General features: G+C 41.5%; 2 protein-coding genes across 2 annotated transcripts in view; one reads left to right on the plus strand and one right to left on the minus strand.

The window, feature by feature from the left end:
- Positions 1-8,524, minus strand: part of wif1 (wnt inhibitory factor 1) — a 41,210-nt gene extending 32,686 nt beyond the window's left edge. Inside the window, exon 1 of the mRNA XM_060903267.1 lies at positions 8,451-8,524. Within this exon, the coding sequence (XP_060759250.1) occupies positions 8,451-8,511 (61 nt within the window). The 5' untranslated portion in view covers positions 8,512-8,524. The remainder of the gene's footprint in view (positions 1-8,450) is intronic.
- Positions 1,891-22,721, plus strand: lemd3 (LEM domain containing 3). Its single transcript, XM_060903265.1, has 13 exons — positions 1,891-3,230; positions 5,580-5,620; positions 6,690-6,759; positions 7,680-7,756; positions 13,964-14,043; positions 14,202-14,347; positions 14,565-14,666; positions 14,785-14,887; positions 19,061-19,239; positions 19,346-19,427; positions 19,639-19,744; positions 19,932-20,010; positions 20,146-22,721. Exons 1-13 carry the CDS (start codon positions 1,898-1,900, stop codon positions 20,307-20,309), a joined length of 2,562 nt encoding a protein of 853 aa, XP_060759248.1. The 5' UTR covers positions 1,891-1,897; the 3' UTR covers positions 20,310-22,721.
- The last annotated feature ends 2,819 nt before the right edge of the window (positions 22,722-25,540 follow it).

Raw genomic sequence — 25,540 nt, forward strand, 5'->3', positions numbered from 1 at the left:
TTTGGTCCTCCAGCTGTTCCTTTTTTGTACTTTTAACTTTTCCAGCCTCTTATTGCCCCTGTCCCAACTTTTTTGAGATGTGTCATGAAATTTCAAATGAGCCAATATTTGGCAAGAAATTTCAAAATGTCTCACTTTCGACATTTGATATGTTGTCTATGTTCTATTGTGAATACAATATCAGTTTTTGAGATTTGTAAATTATTGCATTCCATTTTTATTTACAATTTCTACTTTGTCCCAACTTTTTTGGAATCGGGGTTGTATATTGTGTCTTGTCTGTAAATATCCTGCATATTGTCTGTATGGTGTACTGTTTATATTGTTGACAGCATACATATTTATAATGTATACTGTATATTATAGATATTGTATATTATTGATATTATAGCGGGCAGCACGGTGGTGTAGTGGTTAGCACTGTCACCTCACAGCAAAAAGGTCCTGGGCTCGAGCCCAGCAGCCGACGAGGGCCTTTCTGTGTGGAGTTTGCATGTTCTCCCCGTGTCTGCGTGGGTTTCCTCCGGGTGCTCCAGTTTCCCCCACAGTCCAAAGACATGCAGGTTAGGCTAATTGGTGGCTCTAAATTGACCGTAGGTGTGAATGTGAGTGTGAATGGTTGTTTGTCTCTATGTGTCAGCCCTGCGATGACCTGGCGACTTGTCCAGGGTGTACCCTGCCTCTCGCCTATAGTCAGCTGGGATAGGCTCCAGCTTGCCTGCGACCCTGTTGAACAGGATAAATTGGCTAGAGATAATGAGATGAGATGTTTATTATAGATAGATAATATCGACATTCACTATACTATAGATAGATATAGATATTTAGATTACAGATAGATACAGATATTTTAGATATATTGTGTATATTGCCTATAATAGTTATGGTAGATTACACATGATTATATTGTGTCATGTCTATATTGTCCATATTATATGCATATATTTACATCCATCCATTATCTGTAGCCGCTTATCCTGTTCTACAGGGTCGCAGGCAAGCTGGAGCCTATCCCAGCTGACTATGGGTGAGAGGCGGGGTACACCCTGGACAAGTCGCCAGATCATCGCAGGGCTGACACATCGAGACACTCACACCTACGGTCAATTTAGAGCCACCAATTAGCCTAACCTACATGTCTTTGGACTGTGGGGGAAACTGGAGCACCCGGAGGAAACCCACACGGACACAACACGCAAACTCCACACAGAAAGGCCCTTGTCGGCCACGGGGCTCGAACTCAGGACCTTCTTGCTGTGAGGCGACAGTGCTAACCACTACACCACCGTGCCGCCCACATACTGTATATTTACATTTTTCTTTTATTACACATATACATATTTTCACACTTTTTCACCTCTTTTGTATCGCTAGAGAGACACTAACTGCCGGAACCGAATTCCTTGTTCGGGTCGACATACTCGGCCAATCAGCCTGGTTCTGGTTCTGATAAATCTTTCAAAAAATATTAATTTTTTGAATTATCTGGATGTATTTTTAAAAATTCAAAACAATAATTAATTAAATATTTATTCACACCCACACACACACACGTGAGGATATCAATAAATTGTTTTGAAAATCACACCTTGGCTTGTGTGTGTGTGTGTAAATAGTGATATTTTTTTATTGTAAATAAATTTAAAGATACATTTCATCCGAAACATTTTAACATAATCTGAATGACATTAACTGAACTAAAGCGCATTTAATCCACCCACAAAATGATTGTACCGGAGAAACTTTGTTGAAAACAGTTTTAATATCAGTTAAAACGCAAAATTCTGACGCTCAGTGCTGCTGTGGTAAATTCACCCGGCTAACTTTACTGCCCGGATGTGCGACTTGTCTTCTACGTCACTTCCTGTAACGCTTTCAGTGTGAGTTTTGTGCAAAGATGGCGTCCGTGCAGCTAACGGACGAGGAGCTTTTCTCGGAGTTAAAACGCTTCGGTTTCTCTCCGGGCCCGGTTACGGAGAACACGCGGCCTGTATACTTAAAAAAACTCAAAAAACTACGCGAGGAGCAACAACAGCGTTCCAGAGGCGTGAAAGGGCGAAACGGCAGCAGCGTCAACAATAACAGTAGTAGCAGCAGTGCTAGCAGCAGCGGCGGCGGTGGTCATAACACAGCGGCGGGAACCTCAGCGTTCCGGGCTCGGCCGACGGCCAGTGACGTCACGTACGTGAACTCGACGCGAAGCCCAGGCACTCGACCACTTTTGAACGAAAAGCGAGCAGACAGGAGCGGAAAGTTCGTCTTGGGCTTTAGCTCGGACGAGTCAGACGTGGAGGCGCCGCAGAAAAAGGGAGGCCTGAACCACAGCGGCGGCAGCAGGAGAGACCGAGGCTCGGCGCTTCACTCCGTAAGGCCTACTACACCAGAGACACCCGCCGCCGGCGCACGCAGAAGTACCGGTCTCGGTTTAAACAACAGCAGCAGCAGTAGTAAATTCCATCTCGGGCTTTCAGAGAGCAGAAGAAGCGGCCTCGGTTCTCCGTGGTGGACAGAACGGGGGAAATCCAGCTTCGGAGACTTGGATAAGGATGACGGCGAACCGGAGGACGGTCTCGAAGAGGAGCCTCAAAGGACCGGGAGAACTCTGAACGGTAGTAAAGGGTCTTACAGTAACAAGCTCTGTGGGGATTATTCTGATTCGGACGAAGAAGACGAGGAGGAGGAGGAACGGGAATACCGACGCGACCGCCGTCTGCTCTCCAGACGGAGTGCGACGAAGTTCACGTCCACTCCGTACAAAAGCGTCTGGGAGTCGGAGCGCGTCCGGGAAAAGGTTGCAGACACCAGGCCCGGTGCTGCCGGTCAAGACATGGCGAGTGAGGACGACAGAGAGACCAGCGAGTTTACAGGGAGCTATCTGAAAAGTTCCCGCTTCACGAGTGTAAACGGCGAGGAGGCCGCGGCGACCACCGAGAGCTTCAGCTCCGGACTCAGACCTCGGTTTTCCACGTACAACAGCCTGGCCTCCAATTACGCCTTCAACCACTCGAACCACACCGGCTCCAACCATAACTACAGCCCCAAACGGAAGGCCACGGGACCGGAGGATGAGCTGCTGGAGCAGTTTAAACGGGACGAGGTGTCAGTCACCGGCGGCTTCAGCGCACACTACCTGTCCATGTTCCTCCTGACCGCCGCCTGCCTCTTCTTCGTGCTGCTCGGCCTCATGTACCTGCGCATGCGGGGCTCTGGAGCCCCAGACGGAGTGAATGGTGAGTCTATAGACGACATTTAACGGATGTTATTTTCCAAGGCCTGCTTGTATTCTGATGAGCTTGAGTCTCAATCATCATCAAGCTCTCAGGCCCAGCCATGGTGTCTGCATTCCCATGACTTATTTTAAAAGTTACACGTCATATAAAATATAGCATTACTGCAACTAGTAGTTTGTTGTACTACAAAACAATGTCTGATGTCTCAATACATGATGAGCATCACAGTGTCTTAATTTACTGCACTTTTGATAAGTCATATGATGGTACACCTTTTTGTGCTTTTTGATATAAAGTAAAACATTTTGATAGAACAACACTGTCATATTTTAAACCATTTATGCAAAAGTAGGTCACTTTTTATAGTGAGCCAGACGGAGTTATAAATCCTTCATGTGAACAAAACTGTCCGTATTCAATTCAATAAATTTCATATTCTTGTACGTTTTTAATGGAGACAGCTTGCGCTGAAAAGTGGCAGACCCATTCGTCAGGCGATCAGCAGGAGAGCAACACTGTGATGCAAAGGTGTTTTAACTCTGGCATTTGGGTTCCTGATTTCTTCCCCTGATATAATATATTTGCAATTTTTTTCCCCCTGATTTATTTTTGTTTATAGTGGAGTGTTTTCAGTCCTGTTCCCAGTGCATGTTCCTGCACTGAACATGTTTTCTCTGCTTTCACACACCTAACTCATCAGTTAATTAATAATACCTTTAATTCTAGGAAGCACTGAAGTGCTGTTTTTGTGTTTAATTGCCAACACTGCTATGTCTGCCTGAGGAAGCGATTGCCTGTATTGAGAGCATGAGTGTGTATGGTGTATCCAGGGAGAGTCTGGACTAAAGAGCGAGTGGCAGACAGACATCTAGGTCACAGATAAGCTCGGGCAGACTAATTGCTCGTCTCGCCAGAGACGTTGGAAGTCTGTGACCACAACTACACTGCTTAGCTCTGTTTGCTGGTTGTATTCAGCAGGATTTGCATCATTTTGTTGCTGTTTGGTTTCTCTGTATAGATAGATAGATAGGATTTGTATAATTGTGGCAGACATGTTGCGATATATTGCTTTCTTTTATTCTGAAATAGTAATACTGACATTTTGCTGTACTGTTAGACAACGTGTAGTGGAAGTCATAATGCATTTTTCTTCTGTAGCACAGTCATTTGTGAAATAGGTGCAGCTTTTTAGCTTGATAGCTGAGTAACCCTGCCAGCAAATGTTTAGAAGGAACAGACTTATTATATTGTCTATATTTCTGATATTTTAACGCGTGACTGCCTTTCGATTTCATAAAATCGGTGAAACGTATTTCCTGGTGAAATTTGATTGTTGGGATATATGTTTATTTCTGTAATTTCTCACAAAAATACAGGCCTTTCTGTGGCTGGGAAGTTATTTAATTTGAGGGGATTCCTGAGCAAATAATGTGCATGAAAAATGCTCACAGTAAAGCAGACAGAAGTCGTCCCTATGCACATGTGCAAGTTTATCTTCTTCTTTTGGGTTTTACGGCAGCTGGCATCCACAGTGTTGCATTACTGCCATTTACAGGTTTACCTTGACTGTGCACTGACAGTTCCATCATTCTGTCGCTAAACGATCAGCTGATCATGGAGGTGCTCGCTGACGACTGATATTTATAAGTTTGGTCCTGCATTTCCTTTCCTTCACAACATAACATCTGTTCTTCTCGCTTTCCATTACTGTAGTCGGTCTTTTATGTTTCATTTGCCCACTCATGTCCTCCATTTTTCTCTCCTGTTTAAAATTTGTATCCCGCAATGCCTTGCGTGACTGGGGAAAGCCCACCACGTGATGCATGACATAGTATCTTGAATTGGGTCATGGTGAAGCAGGAAAAAATAGCAGAGAATTTAGGGCCACGTGGCCCTAAATTCATTAATTGTGCTATTTAAAAAAAAAAAACCACTAATAAAATTGGAAGTCTGTGATTCGAATGAACTAGCTTTTGGTCCACTAAACAAAAATAATTGGCCGTTGGGGAAAATTCTTTTTATGACCTAGACTTGAAAAATCTGAAAGGGTCTACTTTAAGTTTCTTTAACCAAATAACTTGCTGCCATTGTTTTGTCCCAGAACGTATTATAATCATTTTAAAGATGTGCCATTAATTTTTTTGTACCTCGTTAGAGGTATGAATGTGGAAAATAACTGAATAGCATAATCTGTCAATGAGTTTGAATGATGGAGACCCACGTTTGTTCACATGATGTTTGGGTATGTTTCTGCACTCAGCAGTCATGAAAGGGAAATGCAGTGGGACGTAACCTCTTCTACTCTGCCATTAAAGTTCTTATTGCTGTTCTGTTTTTTCCCTTTTGCAGGCAGAAGCCACCCATTTGGTGCAGAATTTGATAAAACATATGTAAGTAACTTGAATGAAGTTATAACTGTTCAGTTGTGAAATGTATGAATGAGATGGTCATTGCAAGATATTGATTTTGTGCTACTATTGATTTTGATTTCTGTGTTGGTTGATATGTTTGGGTCTTTTTGGAAAATGCTCCCTTTACAGCCAAGTCCTAACCTCCTGGCAGAGGCAAGCATGCCTTGGGATAAAATATCCTCGATCCTTATTTATCAATCTGTGCATAAACTGTATTGTACAAATTATGGGTGTATTACAAATTATGGATATATCAGCTATGCCCTAGCCTCCACTGAGTAGGATTATATCCACAGTGTTGGGTGATGTAATTTCCTTTGGCCTGACCTTTATTCAGTTCCTCTACACCAATATGAAATGGGCACACAAACTTGGACTTGCAGATGTCTATAGCTTGATTGTACTCTTGTTGCAGTTCAAGTCCCATCAGTAATCTAGATCTTGGTGGTTACTTTTCCATGAATGTCAAGCTGGATTGTGATAAATATTTGTTCATTGAATTGATGAAAAATGATACACGGGCATATTTAATGGAACACTCTACTTTAGTGCACAAAATCAATATCTCCATCACTACAGTAATTTTTTTTTCCATGCATCTTTTTTGCTGAGCTGTTGAAATGTCAGTGCCCCCCCCCCCCCCCCCCCCCCCCCCATTTATTTATTTATTTTTAGGGGAGGACCACATGTAAAATGTACTGTAATTCCTACACTATCCACTTGATTTGAATGTAAATGCCAAACTAAAGCTGGAAGCCATGTTCATAATTTAGTTTCAATGCCAATATACTGTGTTAGACAGTTAAAATAATAACCATAGGTGTCCAAATATTTATGGACCCGACTGTGTTTTGGGGCTGATTGTTTTTCATAATTCTGGAGGATGCATTAAATCTATGCTAACGATTGAATTACTTTTAAAAAGTCCTTTGTTGTCGTCCTTATGATTTCATGTTTAATCACGTAGAAAAACAGGTTGAGCTGCAGCGAATGTTTCTTTTTAAAACAGCATTCTTATTCTTTTGTTCTCGTTCGTTTGTCATTTTAGAGCCACACAGAGAGAGACACCATCCTCAGTCTTCTCCTCCATCTGCATGACCATCTGGCCAATACTGCAGGTGAAATGTAGATTTCAAAATGGAGTAAAACAGCAATGGTTTGTTGTTGGTTGATCTTTTAAACAGCTTTCTTATGGTAAATCGTTTGAAACAACTGCACAAGCAGGAAGAATCGGGATTGTTTTGTGCTACAGTACCAACCTACCCAATTATAGAATTATCACAAGAGGCTTGGCTTTGTGTGCTCATTATCTTGTGCTAACTGGTTTCCTCATACATGAGACGTAATGCCAACCTTGTGATTAGTGCAGGTGAAGCTTACCCAAGTTTTCTATCCAATTTACATCATTAGGGGAGAAACTTGGAAACGCAGTACCAAAAGTCCAGGGGGTAGAGCTGGACTTGATCCAACTCCTCCTCCCATAACCCTAACCCACAAGACCCTGTGCAATACGGAGCAATACACTCAAAACCACTCATCCAGCCTGAAATACATGAAGCTGTCTCCACTTCCTGGAATTTTGGGTTTGACTCTGCCCAGGTAGAAGGAGCTGGATTAGGTCTGACTCAACACCTTGGACTTTTGGTTCTACATTCAGGGGCACTTGTAGACTTTGAAGTACATGTAGCCATTGAAAAAGAAGCAATTTTTCAGACTTTATTGCATGCTTTGGCCTGCAAGATCATCATTAACCTAATTTAAAAACATTCACACATTAAGATATTCTGGTGCTATTAATAAAAAGTCAAATGAAACGTGATGGTAAATTAGATGTTAATGTGTAATTGGTCTTGCCAGGAACATTTGAATTGTTTAATTAAAGTAGTGATATTCTCATAATGCCCCCAGAGAAACATTTCTTGTCTACTTAATCATGGTATGGAATCGATCACCCAGCTTTAGTGTACAGTAATATTTCCAGGTTGCTTTTTGGACAATAAGAGATTCTCTCGCTAAATATGAAATGTATGTATTTCAGGTGAACATGACTGCAAAGATCTCAACGAACCATTAAACAGAAGTGTCTCCTTCTCGGAGGCCACCAAGTATTTGAAGGTAGGTTAAGTTTTGTGCAGTTAGCACGTCAGACTTTTTGATGTTCTGTCAGTGACTTTGAAATAATCCGAATTATACTACATTGCTGTTAAGTTCTTGATTGAAAGTATAACAGCAGCTCTGACAGTAGTGTCACATGTTTTATATTAATGTACTTGTTCTGATATTGCTTCTGTAGTAAAAGCTAATTCACAATGACTTGTATATAGGGCTGGGCGATATGGAGAAAAAAATATCTCGATATATTTTTGCTATATCTCGATATATGATATATATATCTCGATATCTATGCAGGAAAAACAACCCCCAAAAAACAGACACACCAAATTCAGCAAGGTGTTGGTTTTTTTTTTTTTAATTGAAGTGCAAACAGGTAGGCAGCCAAGTGCCTAGAGGTAGACAGGTACTAGTAACAAAGTGCTTGTGCACCATTTTTAACATGAATTATCAAACCAAGGAAGTAGTATATTGCCTTATTTTAATTACAAACATAAAACCTGAGGGTAGGCAGTTCTTATAAAGTGCGTCTTAAACATTTAAGATAACAAAAAAAAACCCTCATTTCATAAATAATAATTTGACTTATAGAAATAATACACATTGCCTTCCTTTTCCTTAAAAACAAAACTCAAACTCATCTCACTGCATTAACTCTCAGCCTGGCACACTCCTCGTACAAAAGTTTGTGGCGTACCTGTAAATGGTTGAACAGGTTCGTGGTGCTCGATGCTTTGGTTGCCACCAATTTCTTGCATTCCCGGCAGTAGACCTCTTTCTGTTGTTCGTCCGACGGTTTAAAACCAAAATATTTCCATATAATGGAGCCATTTGTCCTTTTTTTTTTGGTACGAGTTCTGCCGCCTCCGGGCTTTCTGTGGGCGCCGCCATGTTGAATGAGTTAACACGCTGCCTACACGCGAGGGGAGGGGGTACAAACACAAGAAGGAGGCGGGGCGGGCAGCACCATAGCACAGTGAAGGAAATTAAGCACAGTGGCGAAATCATATTAATTTAGAGCATTATCTCGATATATACGATATGCCAAAATCTTTTTCGTGTTCATAAAACATATCGATATATCGCAAATCTCGATATATGGCCCACCCCTACTTGTATAGTAAGATGTGTGATCTAAACTCGGTAACATGATCTTTAACAAAGAAAAATGTATCGTCATTGATATGGAGTCTTCTGTAAGGAGACTTGAACATTCATTCAGATAGACTCCATTGTTACGGCTTTATAATGCTTCAAGGTAAAACTGTTCCCTTAAAGTTTCTACCACAGGAAAGTCTTTGACAGAGGACTTTTTGTTTCTCATTAACGGCAGCTATAGACCCTTTTCACTCACGTGACCTTCGTAAGCGCGACCGCCATTTTGGACATGAAGAAATAACAGTTTATGGCACAGACCCTTTCGGTTCTCGCTCATCTAGCTGCTACAATGACTGCTTAGACTGCAACAATAATGCCTAACATGCATTTAAGTATCCATCGTAAAGACGTGAAACTCGTCAAGTGACGAGTCTGTTCATTGATAAGCTAACACAATCTAAAAGTAGACATACCATCACACTGCCCTGACGCTGTGTACAGTTTGCCTTCTATGGTTTGTGCACTCACTATTTGCCACTACTTTCTCCAACCCAGTGTTCGAACTATGCCGATATTTTCGGGGGGTCCCTTTTTTTCCCTGGGGGGTGCTTGCGCTTGTCTCGGAGCGCGGATCTCCAAACATATGAGAAGCCTATCTTGCGCACATATGCGGACTCCACAACTCCACACACGCATCGCGTCTGAAGTCATAACTCATCAGGGGAAATCATGTCCGCATTGGCATGTTCAAAAAACAACCTCGCGTCAACAACGATACCACACGCAAGAAAAAAAAAAACAGTCAGGCTACTTAACACATCTGATCCACAGCAGCACCAAAGCATCACTGGAAATCATGTCAACAACCAATCTTCCATTTCAACACGTGTCAACAAACAAATGGCACCACAAACATGAACGAATCGGTCAGGCTACCAATTCCAAACCCACAGCAGACGAATAATTAAATGCATCTTACCTTAAAGCAGAATCGACCACAAAGGAAGTCTGTTGGCACACTTCCTTTCTACTAGTTTGTGTCCCCAACCTGGCAGCAGCAGTCGTTGTCGTATCGGTTTATTTTATCTTTGATGTAAACACAACACTTCGGATATGCAAATGCTTCCCGTTACACACGATTGCTATGTCAATAAACATCATTTTGCCAATATTTTTGAGACCATCCATCTTCTCCGTCGGTCAGCATCTGTCGGGATCCGATAAAATGATAAATCTTGCCTTGTGTGTTGATGGTTACTACATCCAGGTGCACAACAATATAATGTCATGATGGAAGTCTTGCTGAAAGTAAAAACTTTCTTTGATGGCTATATTCCTTTCGATGCTTCGCCGTCGTTCCTCGTTGTTGGCTGTGGTAGACTACTGGTAGTACATGTCCAAAATGGCGGCCGCGTTTGTCGTGACGTCACGTGAAAAGGGTCCATACATGACATGACTTTCAGAGTCATCAGATTGTTGTCCTGTTCGCACCATACAATTTATTTATTTATTTATGGGAAATCCTGAAATGGTTGTGGTTTGCATACTATGTGACTGATCAGTGACAGGCGTCACAAATGACAAGATCCTTCATCACTAGTAATCCCAAATGAGTCTGCCTGGACTCCAAACTGTTTTATCTTGAAAAAAACACACATGAGAAGATACAGGAAACGATGTAATACTATGCACAAGACTGGACCGGACTACCCCCGTCCCAAAAAAAAAAAAAAGCAAGTGCAGCAGTGTTTGCATCGGGTTTTTTTTTTAATGAACGTTAGCATAAGCCTTATAAGTTGCTGATTTAAAAACTGAATAAATGCAGGACATTGACAATGCAAGACTGTGCACAGGGCAGAAAGAAGGAGCTCAGGCTCTTTTGCATTTAATGCAATGCAGGATTGCCATGTTATTGTGACAAAACTGAGCCTTGATTTCAAAACAGTGTTTGAACACAATCATGATTGCCAAGCAATATTAGAGCCATGCAGTTTTTCCACATAGATGGGTATTCATCAAGGTCTTGAAATGGGAATATTATGATGAATATTCTCAGAAATAAATCGTACTTGAGGAAACCACTTTTACTGAGACGCAAGCAGCACATTCATGCAGAAAGTAGTCCAAGCCTACTTATCTAATTTCATATGCATTTACAATATATTTTTTTCTACTCCATTTGTGTGCATAATTTTACCAGTCAACTCACTACTATTACAGTGCTCAGCGTAAATGAGTGCACCCCCTTTGAAAAGTAACATTTTAAACAATATCTCAATGAACACAAACAATTTCCAAAATGTTGACAAGACAAAGTTTAATATAACATCTGTTTAACTTATAACATGAAAGTAAGCTTAATAATATAACTTCGATTACACATTTTTTTTCAGTTTTACTCAAATTAGGGTGGCGGAAAAATGAGTACACCCCACAACAAAAACTACTACATCTAGTACTTTGTATGGCCTCCATGATTTTTAATGACAGCACCAAGTCTTCTAGGCATGGAACGAACAAGTTGGTGACATTTTGCGACATCAGTCTTTTTCCATTCTTCAACAATGACCTCTTTTAGTGACTGGATGCTGGATGGAGAGTGATGCTCAACTTGTCTCTTCAGAATTCCCCATAGGTGTTCGATTGGGTTCAGATCAGGAGACATACTTGGCCAGTGAATCACTTTCACCCTGTTCTTCTTCAGAAATCCAACAGTGGCCTTAAGGCCTCTGCATGCTCTTGCGACAAGGCTTTCGCAGATAGCTTTTCGCAGACAGTTGTAATTTATCGTTGAGCGGGGAGTAATAGGCGTGCGCGATGTTATTCACTGCCACAACGCAAGGAGGCGCGAAGTCGCGAAATCGCTAGGAGTAGTTGTTGGGTGTGGTTAGTAGAGTGTTTATCCTCCGGTTACTTATAATGACTAGAACTGGAGTCGTATAGATGTACGTACTTCCTCGATCAACCGCTCTTCGTGCTGCTCCATCTTCGCTCGTGTTTTTAAAAATGGCGGTCGTGAAAACAAACCAAACTGGGAAAGTAGGGAAGCGGAAGTGCGTGTACAGCAGATGTAGAGTGGACCAATCGGAGCCCTCTTGTCTGCGACGCTGTCTGCGAGGCTTCTGCGGTGGTCACAATTTTTGGGAGGTGCGCGCAGAGCATCTGCGAAGGTGGGGGGGCTACGCAGGCGCTGTCTGCGACGCCATCTGCGAGGACTGGGTTGTCAGCATAAATTGGCCTTTAGATGTGTGTTTAGTCATGTTGGAAAAGTGCACGATGACCAAGGGCACGGAGTGATGGTAGCATCTTCTCTTTCAGTATAGAGCAATACAGCTGTGAATTCATGATGCCATCAATGAAATGCAGCTCCCCGACACCAGCAGCACTCATGCAGCCCCACATAAGGACACTGCCACCACCATGCTTCACTGTAGGCACCATGCATTTTTCTTTGTATTCCTCACCTTTGCGACGCCATACAGTTTTGAAGCCATCAGTTCCAAAAACATTTATCTTGGTCTCATCACTCCAGAGTATAGAGTCCCAGTAGCCTTCATCTTTGTCAGCATGGGCCCTGGCAAACTCTAGGCGGGCTTTTTTGTGCCTCGGCTTTCGGAGAGGCTTCTTTCGTGGACGGCATCCATGCATGCCATTCCTCTGCAGTGTACGCCGCGTTGTGTCACGGGAAGTAGTCACCCCAGTTTGGCTTTCTACTTCTTTAGTGAACTTGCATGCCGATTTTCTTCAACCCTTCTCATCAGAAGACGCTCCTGTCGAGGTGTTAACTTCCGTGGACGACCTGGACGTCTCTGTGAGATGGTTGCAGTTCCATCTTTCTTAAATTTTTGTATCACTTTTGCTACAGTATTCTGACTGATAAGTAAAGCTTTGCTGATCATCTTGTAGCCTTCACCTTTGTGGTGGAAAGAAATTATTTTCTTTGAGGAATTCTGAAGAGAAGTTGAGCATCACTCTCCATCCAGCATCCAGTCATTAAAAGAGGTCATTGTTAAAGAATAGAAAAAGATTGATGTTGCAAAATGTCGCCAACTTGTTCATTCCATGCCTAGAAGACTTGGTGCTGTCATTAAAAATCATGGAGGCCATACAAAGTACTAGATGTAGTAGTTTTTGTTGTGGGGTGTACTCATTTTTGCACCACCCTAATTTGAGTAAAACTGAAAAATGTGTAATCTAAGTTATATTATTAACCTTACTTTTTCCCGTTATAAGTTAAACAGATGTTATATTAAACTTTGTCTTGTCAACATTTTGGAAATTGTGTGTGTTCATTGAGATATTGTTTAAAATGTTACTTTTCAAAGGGGGTGCACTCATTTACGCTGAGCACTGTAAATAATCACCACAGTTTCTGGTATAACTAATACGTACTGTATATACACTATCCGATCCAAAAGGGAAGCCTTTGGACTTGGCAACCACACACCTGCACTTTCTGCTACACTTGCTGTAGCCTTGTTTGTTTATTGTTTAAAACTCCTCTTGTGTGTTTTACCCTCACCTTGCACTCTCATTGGCTGTGGCTCATCACCGAACTCCTTGCTGGTCACAACACTTTTCATGCTACAGGATTTGGACTTTCTGACGGGTCCAGATATTTACCCTGCTAGATATTTTTTGGGGATCTGCGGTGCATCGGTGAATTTCTCAGAACATGTCTTTGAACAGGTTCACAAATTGAGACCGAATGCTGATTTGCCTCTGGTTGGGCTTTTCTTCGGCAATTTTTAAAAACTCTTAAGTGGAAAATCAGGGTTAAAATCATGTAGTGAACTTGGCGTAAAATGACGAGCCCTTTTTCTTTTTTTTTTTTTTAAATGAATAAAATGCTGGTGAGTGACCTGGCCGTAGCTAATTTCTGCTATAATGTCAATCATAATGGGAACTAACTATTTCATGGGTATTCTACAACCTTGGACAGTAGCTCAATAAAAAGTAAGGGTTGTTCAGAAATAAATGGTCATTTTTGGCAAATTGCTGTGGGATAAGAATAATGAAAAATGTCTTGGACCTTTTCTCTACTGTTACATTTTAAAAATCTTTGTTTTCGACTGTGTATTCAGTCATATGTATGTTTTTTGCTTTATCTAGCTGCAAAATAAAAGCTATGAATGTTGGATAGAAACAGCCATGGAGTGGATCATTAGAACTGGAGATATTTCTGGAATAAGGTAAAGTAACCCCAAAGCTTGCTATAGTAAACCTTTTTTTTCTAAGAATATCCTAAACTGATGTGACCTTGTTTATTTTGTAATGCCGTTGTTGTTGTTTATAGCTATGGGTCAATATGTAAATGTGTTCTCTTAATCCCTGACTGCTGGGCTTACAGGTTGATTACAGATGACCCTATGCAACTAGTGGAGGATGTGTCTGACATTACTCGTCTGGAGTCCACACACCCTCGCATGTCCTTCATTTGCCGCCTTCGACGAGCCTTCTTCACTGTGATCTACAGAGTGCTCCTCATCCTTGCTGGTACATCTTTCAATACTAGAGTTTCAACATGTACAGTGATTTGAGGCTAGATTTATTAAGAATAAGTAAAGGGTTTGGCCTCTGGTTCAGGCAAATGCAGACAGCCATTGACCTCTAGACCTCTGCTATGTAAATCCCGGCTCACCCTTTCTTCGGCTTTGCCTAACTCTCTTTGATCATCTGTGATCTGCTCTGTCTGCTTCCTGCTTCCCCAAAGGAATTGCCATTGTTTATGGCGTACTGCGTTACATGAAGTACCGATGGAGGAGGGAGGAGGAGGAGACCAGGCAGATGTATGACATGGTGGAGAGAATCATAGGTATCAATGACAGGTTTCTCTGCGGCTGTTTGTTCTGCATAAATGACTTTTCACGTGATGTACCAGAGCAGTGGTGAAATGAGACGAGTGTGTCCAAGCTTCATTTTTGTGTGTCCAGATGTCCTGAGGAGTCATAATGAAGCATGCCAGGAAAACAAGGACCTGCAGCCTTTTCTGCCCATTCTTCATGTGCGGGATTCTCTCATTCAGCCTCAGGAGAGGTAGGACATTTTACCTTTCAGCTAGACTTTTCAGGCATGTGCTAATCAGTTTCAGCGAACAAACCCAGAAAATCACACTGTTTTAAAGATAGCTGTGGGATTGCTGTCTGTTTCAGGCTGAGACTGTGTTGCATTTATTTTGGACTGTATTGACTTGGTCTAGGCTCATCGTTGATGAGTTTAATCCTAAGTTAAATAAGTTAACTCTGCCATGCCCTTCTGTTAGTGTCTTGGGCTCCCAGAACAAATTTCATTGTTTGAACAGTCTCGTGTTTGTGTTTTTATTTTCAAAGACAGAAATCCTTCCACTTAATCACTTGTGATGCCCTGGGTCAATTGTGAAGCTTTGAATTGTGAGCAGTGGTGATGTTAGACGTCTAGACTAAAATGTCTCATTTTTTAAAAATCTTAAACACATCTTCCTTTGCATTTTGTTGTGGATTCTGTATTAACTACTTAAGATATAAAACGCTCACGGAATTTGTAGCACGTTTTTATGATCCAGCGTTATTGTCAGAAATAAAGCTGGTAAAGTGATCATAGATTGATCTAGCTCTATAGCGGAGCTGTTAAACTACATCCCAGTGCTGTACCCATTAAAGGTCATAGGCAATGGTCGGAGGTGAAACGTAGAATATCAACTTTGTCTAGAAGAACGACCCAAAAAGCGAATTCAATCTTCCTAGTGTCTAATTTGCGGCCTAAAATTGAATAAAACGGTTAAAATATACTGTTTTGCCCAATTTCCGAAGGTTTGTTGACATCTTGCTTATGCGCACTTTCACCGCCAGGGGACAGTTGTCGTGACGTCATTTAAGCCAAACAGACTGGGAGCAGCTCTGTGTTTTACTTGTGAACCGAGCACACGTGTACGGACTTTGGTCGTGAGAGGTTGTGTAAAATGTCTGATAGCGATTTTGAAGTAGGAACTCTCCAAATTGAATATCGAGAGGTGAAACCACCGTTCTGATCACGGTGACCCCGGGCCTCGACAAGACTCGCACCCAAACGATTTATCCTGGTAGTTATGATAAATTCCTACTTTCGTCATAATACTAAACAAGAGCCTTTTGAAGAATAATTAAACCGCCCTCCCTAGTGGATATCGGTAACGATTACTTGACAGTATGCCAGTACGCCACATTAGCCTGCCATCCGTGGCATTATACTATTTATAGCCGACTCTAAGCGAGGAAATATCCCTTTGTCTCATTTCCACAATGATTGTACAGGATCCCTCAGGACTCTTGACTTGTCAATTGCAAGCAAAAGTAGAAATGTTTACCTCCAATCTTCTCCTTTTTGCTTGAGCGTTGCTGCTCTGTTTCTTCTTTGACGGCTTGATTTTGTTTCATGCGCACAATCCACTCTCTCCACTTCTTCCCTTCTTTCAGAAAAAGCCAGCCCTCTGACTTCACACATGCCCCTTTTCCACCAAAGCAGTTCCAGGGCTGGCTCAGGGCCAGTGCTTAGTTTGGAACCGGGTTTTCTGTTTCCACTGACAAAGAACTGGCTCTGGGGCCAGAAAAACCTGTTCCAGGCTAGCACCAACACTCTGCTGGGCCAGAGGAAAGAACCGCTTACGTCAGCGGGGGGGCGGAGTTGTTAAGACCGACAACAATAACAAGACCGCGAAAGATCGCCATTTTTAAGCGACGAGAAGCAGCAGCTGTACAAACGCGAAGTCATCCATTATTATTGTTGTTGCTGCTGCTGCTTCTTCCGCGTTGTTTTTGCTTCGATATTCGCGCCAAGGTTTATGCAAATACAGCGACATAATGACGTATACAACGACGTAACTGACGTATACAGCGACGTAATGACATGTCTTCTCTTAGCACCATGAGCGATGGAAAAGCAAGCTGGTTCTCAGCTGGCTCACAAGTTGAACGAGTTGTGAACCAGCACTGGCTCCGAACCAGCCCTGGAACTGATTTGGTGGAAAAGGGGTAAGACACAATCCACTCTCTCTGCCTCATCTCCTCTTTCGGAAAAAGCCAACCCACTTGCTCCGCCTCTTCTCCTTTTTCGGAAAAAGCCAACCCACTCGCCCCGCTTCTTCTCCTCTTTAGGAAAAAGCCAACCCACTTACTCCGCCTCTTTTTTTTCGGAAAAAGCCAATCCACTCTCTCTGCCTCTTCTTCTCTTCCGGAAAAAGCCAATCCACTCTCTCTGCTTCTTCTCCTTTCTCGGAAAAAGGTAAAAACTTCTTCCTGAACCGGTCCCGTTGTTACAGTTCACTGCACAACAATAAGGCATGGTTTTTCTTTGGAAATTTCTGAACGCACGTCTGCACTCAAGCCAAATGGCAATGCAAGTAAACGGAAGTGGACTCAACTCAAGCGGCTTGTTTGTCTTAAATGACGTCACGCGCCGAGTGGTCACGAAAATCGCCGAACAGAAATTTACCACCATCTGCGCTAATTTATTTTTAATTATTACTTATTAACAATACTTCTTGGGACCAGAAGAAAATTGCAGAGGGTTTTTTAACATATAAAGTTTCAAATATGCATAAAATTAAAACCGTTGCCTATGAGCTTTAAAGGAACAGTCCACCGTACTTCCATAATGAAATATGCTCTTATCTGAATTGAGACGAGCTGCTCCGTACCTCTCCGAGCTTTGCGCGACCTCCCAGTCAGTCAGACGCAGTCAGACGTGCTGTCACTCCTGTTAGCAATGTAGCTAGGCTCAGCATGGCCAATGGTATTTTTTGGGGCTGTAGTTAGATGCGACCAAACTCTTCCGCGTTTTTCCTGTTTACATAGGTTTATATGACCAGTGATATGAAACTAGTGATATGAAGGTTTATATGGCCAGTGATATGAAACGGAGACGTACGGAGCAGCTCGTCTCAATTCAGATAAGAGCATATTTCATTATGGAAGTACGGTGGACTGTTCCTTTAAGGGACTGGACAAAACGCACGCCTTTTCTTTATTTGGTTTAATTTTGTGTATTCATATTTTAGAAATGGACTTTTAGCGATATGAATGTAAGGAAATGGCATAAAAATATTGAACTTGTATGAATGTGGTGTAAAATGTATTATGTCCATGTAGTAAAAAGTCTAAGCATGAAGAACCATCCCAACTATCCACATGTGCTTTTAATTTTGTCAAGAATATAAATATACTGACCAGCAAATTTCATATTGGTGCACATCTGAACCTTGTACTTGGTTGTTTTTTTTCCCCCCCATAGCCTTAAATCGGTTATCTTTAATAATGGTAATGATATCTACCGGTCTCATAAGGCAAGCATAAGGGGTAAAGGCCCAATCCCAATTCTAATTTCTACCCCTCCCCCTTCCCCTTGGCCCTTCCCCTTGAAACTGAGCTACAAGGGATAGGGCTTAATTCAACCCCTACGTATTGGGATAGCCCTTCAACGATCGCATACGTCATCGCGTACCTCCGTCAGCGTTTACGTTAGCAAAACGCGACCAAATGCGTCATTGGCTGCGACCAGCCGCTACAGTCAGAGCCAGAACCAGAAATCTCTGCTGGCAGGGTGTGATTTGTTAACTAACACCACTGAATGGGATATCTTTGGCGCTTCGTGCACCACATCCGACAGAATGAGGTGTCAGAACACTCATGTAAACAATAAAAGCGAGAATAACAGAACAAAACGTACGCAGTCAAGCAACCGAAAACAATACTCACTCCCAAAGCTTTTTAGCAGCAGCTTGGATTTCAGAAATCGCTGCTCATTCTCAGCTCGAAAGCGAATCAAGCGGCGTGTTTCCTCTGGATAACAACTTAAAACACAAATAATGGAGAAAATACATTTATGACAATCTTTCGCCGCGGGAACCGCCATCTTTCTGAAATCCGCATGAAATCTCGCTGAAATCCGCATGGCATTGTGGAAAATCACTCAAACCCCTTCGTTCGGAGTCAGCTCCAGGAAAATCTCCGTTTGGAGGGGTACAGAAGCCCTACCCCTTCCCCTACCCCTCCGCGTTAACTGGGATTGGGATACCCCTACCCCTTCACGTGAACGCGCAAAATGGAGGGGAAGGGCCATGGGGTTGGTCCAAGGGGTGAAATGGGATTCGGCCAAAATGTACATGCATTTGATGTGTCTCCCATTAACAGTACTTCCTTTCTATGGTATTTTTGTAAATCTTAAGTGTGTGTGTGTGTATTTTAATTTAAATGTCAGGAAGAAGATGAAGAAAGTATGGGATAGAGCTGAAAAATTTGTCTCTGCAAACGACTCCCGCATCCGGACAGAAGAACAGAGGATTGGAGGAGCAGATTTCCTGGTGTGGCGGTGGCTTCAGCCTCCCCTGTCTTGTGACAAGATGTGCAATATGCCTTCCAAAGTATGGCAGGGAAAAGGTAGCTTTGCTTGTTACAAACTGTGGCATCCAAAATGTTATCCCTTGGCCTGTGTATGTGAAAAGGGTATTTTTATATTCAACATTGTGCTTGCTGTGCTTTACAGCATTTCCACTGGATCGAAGGAATTCACCACCAAACAGTTTAACGCCGTGTCTGAAAATTCGCAACATGTTTGACCCTGTAATGTAAGTTCTGGCTGTATCAAATCTGTGTTAAGATTTGTTAAGAGTAAAGAAATGTGCACTGCATTTAAATGTAAGCTTTAAAAAGTACAACCGCTTTAATCTTTGGCATGTTGACTGGATTTAAAAGTTTGATAGGCCAGTTCTACATGTCAGAGGCCAAATGTTTTAAAGACATGATGTTCTCAACATCCAGTTTTCTATTGTTCGTTAGGGAGGTGGGGGAAAACTGGCATCTTGCCATTCAAGAAGCCATTTTGGAAAAATGCAGCGATAATGATGGGATTGTCCACATTGCCGTTGATAAGAATTCACGAGAGGTGGGTTTTGCCTGTTTGTTGCTGAAATGTGTCACATGAGGCCCCTCATACCAGCGTGCTCCGGCAGCATGTTTTTCTTTCTTTGTAAAAAAAAGTGTGAAAGTACCCTAACATTACACTTTTTCACATTGGAGTCTCCATATTGGTGGTGTAAAAGTTCTCATCCTAAGCTCTTCTGTCCCCACAGGGCTGTGTTTATGTGAAGTGCCTTTCAGCCGAGCACTCTGGGAAAGCTTTCAAGGCACTGCATGGCTCTTGGTTTGATGGTAAATGGATTTAATATTTGCGATAGAAGGGAGCGGAATAGGCTGAGGCATCATAGTTTACATTGATCGTATGCTTATTTACAAACTGCTGTTGTGCTTTATCGAGCTCCTGACCTCTTGTGCCTTCTTTTCCAGGAAAGCTGGTGACTGTTAAGTACCTACGTCTTGACCGCTACCACCAGCGTTTCCCGCAGGCCTTGGGCTGTAACACACCACTGAAACCATCCAGTTCCAGCATGAACACCATGGCCCGGTTACACCAGCGCTCCAGCCCATCCAGCTTCCTAAGCTTCTCCTGAGCCCGAACCTTGTCCTCTTATGCGCTCTCTTCCTTTTCTTCTCCTTCTCTCTCTGAGAGTCTCCCTGTTTCCTGGGTCTTTCCCTGCAGTCGGAGCCATGCTCAGGAGCTTTTCCTTCATTGAAGACATGGTCTTTTGTAAGCAGGTCTAAAGTGACTGTTTGCTGCAACCCTGTCAGCTTATTTGTCTTGGAGATGGAGCTGAAGAGGAGAGCTGTGCACAATGAACATTTTGGGAGTTGTCAGAGCTTTGCTTAGGACAGCTAGTCATGCATATCCCTCCTCTGAAACTTTGGTGCAATGGACACAATTATCTATTATGCTTTTCTTTTTTCTGTCTCCCCCCCCCCCCTTTTTTTTTTTTTTTTTGTTTAAAAACACAGACTGGGTTTATGGACTAAACAAGGAAACATTGCTTCCAATTTATTCTAATATTCAGATTTGAGGATGTACGAGAGAGAACTGAAGCTGCAGTCTGTGGTTCCTCTCTTGTCTGGGTTTTTTTTTTGTTTTGTTTTGTTTACTCCTCTACTTGGTCAAAAGGAGTTTTGTTGGGCTATACATAGCTGCATGTGCTGGTTCCAATATCCCTATATTTATGCTTTAAATTGTATCATATAACGTGGATGTTTATTTCCCTGAAGACTTTTTAACTTTATGTATTTCCTTTCTTTGTAGTTTTTAGTCCAAAACAATGGCATGCACACACTCTCAAAGGGGTGCTGTAAATATTTTGTCGAATGGTGGTGGTTAAAATTGTCTATATAAAACTGCAGATTGCCATAAGCTCTAATTCATTTCCTACCAACAAACGAGTGAAAAGACGTACCAGAGGGGATGCTGTAACCACGCGGTAGTGATATACAAGCCGCTTGGTTTTAAAACGCGTGTCCAGTAATTGGCTTCTTCTGTAATTTAATGCGTCTTCCCCCCTCCCCCCAACTTCATGCATTTCTCACCTCAGTCCTGCCATTTTGATTGTATTCCATTGTACTCTAATGTATTATTATTATTATTACTATTTTCTTTATATTTTGAAAGTTATGCATTTTCATTATTATTGGTGCAGTTTCATGGTTTTGATTTTTCTTTCCTCATCCACAGACCTCCTCTGGCCACCAAAGCGATTTAGTGCACAGCTAAAGCTAAAGTATTCCACGTGATCAGGATCAGCACACCTGGTCACGGTGTTTCAGTATGTTGCTGTTTCCACCGTGTTTTACCCATCGTGTGTCGTAGTCCTGTGAGAGAGGGGCAGATAAGCCATGCTGATCTTCACAAAGCATGTTTTGTTTAAATATGGTGAGGGTTCATTTGAGATTAATAAAGTGTAAATTTGTAAGAAACATTGTCCCCAATTAATTATCAAGGGTCCGATTAACTCCTGTGGGCCCATACAAAGGTTGTAATGACTTGGCGATATCAAAGTTGCAGAGTGATTGACCAAGCAGTTATATGATGGGTTTGGTAAAAACCTATCATATAACTTAGTTCTTCCCTTAGTTCTCCATATTTTTTCTAAAAAAAAAGTCATTTCTATCAGAAATGCAGTGCAGATGGAGTGGAGTATTTGCAGCAAGAAGTACAAGCAATGCACAAAACAGTGCACTGTTCTCTGCAGCAAATGACCAAATCGTGCCTTAATTTTGTGTTTTAGGGACTGGCGCTGCACCTGCTGGGAATGTGTTTACTATTTTTAAATTAATTTCCAAAATTGAGTGGAATCATCATTTGAGGAGCAGAGGTAGTCAATTCTCTGATAAAACTCCTGAATATTTTTTTTTTTTTTTTTTAATGGCCATGGCATGAGATGTCTAGTACACTCATGGGTGCAGTTAATTATAAACTATTCATCCGGTCAGTTCGACTGGTCATCAAGGTTGCACACTATAGTGTCTCACCTCTGCACAAGTGCTTTTTTGACTGCAGGGTTGACCTATTTAAACAATTGTATGATCTCAGAGCTGACGTGAGGAAAAATGCAGACATGTTACTGTACTTGCACACAGTGTAATTTGCTTTGTGTCCATAGCCCAGTGTTTTTACCCCTTTTTAGTGTGTTTCCCTTTTTCTGTGTAGGCTGTAAATTCAGTGAATGTAAACTTGGTTTGGTGTGGCGTGGCTTGAAATGGTGCCTGACTTGCATCTCCATTATTGTTTTTTTTTTTTTGTTTGTTTGTTTTTTTCCCCTCCTCTATGATGTACCTTCTGTACACTGAACATTTTTATCTGTACAAAGTAATATTATGCAGCAGCAGCGGTCTCAGCAGATTTTATGGTTTTGACCAAGATCCCTGACCTGCAAGTCAGAGGGGAACGTGAACAATAATCCAGGCTTTTTCAAGCTTCAGATTGTTTTAATGTAATTTTGTCACTTGTTAAACCTGCTCTAATTAAAGGTTTATTAGGGGTTTTTAATTAGTGTTGCCTCATATCTTACAACTTTGATAGATGTTGTTTTGAGAGTTAGAGAACATTTAAGAATGTTATGTTTTGACCTGTCTTCACTGATGTGAATAATCTGTAATACGTGATGAATGAGAAGTTCAAAACAGACGAATAGCAGACTGGATAGATGATTGATTATTTCTCTGGTGGTTGCCCAGCCACTGGTTATTTTTAAAAAATAATAATTTACCCTTCATATACACAATCTCTTCATTAATGTATTTCCTAGTAAAATACTGATTATTACATGACAAAGGTGGAAAGATCCCTGGTTATAAAATGAAAAGAAGGGATTGATTGAGTTCTGAGAACAAATGTTTAGTTAAAATTCAATTTATTTATTTTTAAAAGGCTGTTTTAGTATCCCCCAGGGTAGGCTATACGCATTTGAGTAACGAGCTGAATATATAAATAAGTAAATTATGTTCATCAAATAAATGTCAATTATGGGCTCATAAAACACATTTTACAGTTAAAGTGGTTCCTGGCTGTCAGCACAGGACTACATAAAGTGCATGTATACAAACGGCTGGATCAGGGTCCCGGGGAGCCCCTGGGTACATATCTTTTGGAGATAGACTAACAATGTAAATGCTGAGGGGTGCAGGGGCTATAGTGGTCAGCTTACATTTTAAACACCATGGAGTCTGTGGACCCTCACAATGTAAGCACAGAAAGGTTTGGGGAGCAGTAATGGTTACTGATTTAAAGACCAAGGGGACTGGAGCCAGCCCTCACATTGTAAGCGTTGAAGGGTCTGGGGGGGCCCTCATAGTTAGCTCATGCTATAATCAAGCTTTGGTACAAGATGGTACAGTAAGTGCTAAAAGAGCGTAATTAGCACAGTTCTAGTGTGCTAAGTATCAGATGTAACAAGTAGCACAATATACAGCAATAATAAAAATGCTGTGCACTCAGAAAATAAAGTACATTATACATGCACAACACTTTCGATGGAATAAAAGCCTGTAGTCTATTCCCTTCTAGCAGGCTTCATTCATTTGGTTTGATAGCATGCAATATTGTTAGCATATCGCTTATCCTACATGTATTAAGGCAATCTACCCAGTGGAGAATGAGCGTTGAATATGGTTTACGATATTGCATGGTTGTCAGGATAACATGATGACATACATCAGAGACGTAAAACTTCCGCGCTAATGAGCGACTGTGACAATTTGTAAGCAAACATGGCTGCCAGGTTTACTTCGTTAAATACAGAAGATTTTGAAAGAGAAAGATGTGTTGAACTGAAAGGAATGTGTATGAATAATAATGGCTTTTTTGTGATATATCGGATATATTCCATTCAACTAGCATGATATTGAACGAGTCTTTGACTCGTTCAGTAGCATGCTACCTGAATGGAATATATCCGATATACCACAAAAAAGCCAGTCAATATTTATTGTACCTTTAGGGGTACAATGACTTATTGTGGTAGTACCCTCTCTAAGGTACTTATTTGTACACTTTATATCCTGCTTGGGCCCATATATGTACATTTTTGTCCCTAAAAAGTACAAACAGTTACCTTAAGATTTAACAATGAGCCCTAGGAGGTATGAGTGTCAGTTGTACCTTGGGGGACAGAAATGGACTCCTCCTGTACCCTTATTTCTGATGGTGTGAATGTAAACATAGCATACTATTAGATAGATTAGCTTATATCATATATGGACATAACAGTGATATTGGGATAGCAGCCAGGTAGTCTACTAGTGACAAAAAATTTAAATACTGTAATATACAGTAGTGCTTGAAAGTTTGTGAACCCTTTAGAATTTTCTATATTTCTTCATAAATATGACCTAAAACATCAGATTTTCACACAAGTCCTAAAAGTAGATAAAGAGAGCCCAGTTATTTATATTTATTTAGTTATTAATTTATTTATTGAGGAAAATGATCCAATATTACATATCTGTGAGTGGAAAAAGTATGTGAACCTTTGCTTTCAGTATCTGGTGTGACCCCCTTGTGCAGCAATAACTGCAACTAAACGGTTCTAGTAACTGTTGATCAGTCCTGCACACTGGCTTGGAGGAATTTTAGCCCATTCCTCTGTACAGAACAGCTTCAACTCTGGGATGTTGGTAGGTTTCCTCACATGAACTGCTCGCTTCAGGTCCTTCCACAACATTTCTATTGGATTAAGGTCAGGACTTTGACTTGGCCATTCCAAAACATTAACTTGATTGTTCTTTAACCATTCTTTGGTAGAATGACTTGTGTGCTTAGGGTCGTTATCTTGTTGCATGACCCACCTTCTCTTGAGATTCAGTTCATGGACAGATGTCCTAATATTTTCCTTTAGAATTTGCTGGTATAATTCAGAATTCATTATTCCATCAATGATGGCAAGTCATCCTGGCCCAGATGCAGCAAAACAGGCCCAAACCATGATACTACCACCACCAAGTTTCACAGATAGGATAAGGTTCTTATGCTGGAATGTAGTGTTTTCCTTTCTCCAAACATAACGCTTCTCATTTAAACAAAAGTTCTATTTTGGTCTCATCCATCCACCGAACATTTTTCCAATAGCCTCCTGGTTTGTGCACTTGATCTTTGCTGCTTGTCTGCAGTTTGCTAATGTTCTTTTTGGAGAGCAGTGGCTTTCTCCTTGCAACCCTGCCATGCACACCATTGTTGTTCAGTGTTCTCCTGATGGTGGACTCATGAACATTAACATTAGCCAATGTGAGAGAGGCCTTCAGTTGCTTAGAAGTTACCCTGGGGTCCTTTGTGACCTTGCCGACTATTACACATCTTGCTCTTGGA

The sequence above is a fragment of the Neoarius graeffei genome, chromosome 21, assembly GCF_027579695.1.
Source record: "Neoarius graeffei isolate fNeoGra1 chromosome 21, fNeoGra1.pri, whole genome shotgun sequence".
Classification (NCBI taxonomy): Eukaryota; Metazoa; Chordata; class Actinopteri; order Siluriformes; family Ariidae; genus Neoarius; species Neoarius graeffei.

What these genes read in the sequence shown, in the direction of transcription:
- lemd3 (XM_060903265.1), top strand. Translation starts at nt 1,898, where the DNA reads ATGGCGTCCGTGCAGCTAACGGACGAGGAGCTTTTCTCGGAGTTAAAA. An exon ending in AGGCCACCAAGTATTTGAAG is followed by an intron (nt 7,757 to 13,963) that starts GTAGGTTAAGTT and finishes TGCTTTATCTAG; the next exon opens with CTGCAAAATAAAAGCTATGA. An exon ending in GCATGGCTCTTGGTTTGATG is followed by an intron (nt 20,011 to 20,145) that starts GTAAATGGATTT and finishes CTTCTTTTCCAG; the next exon opens with GAAAGCTGGTGACTGTTAAG.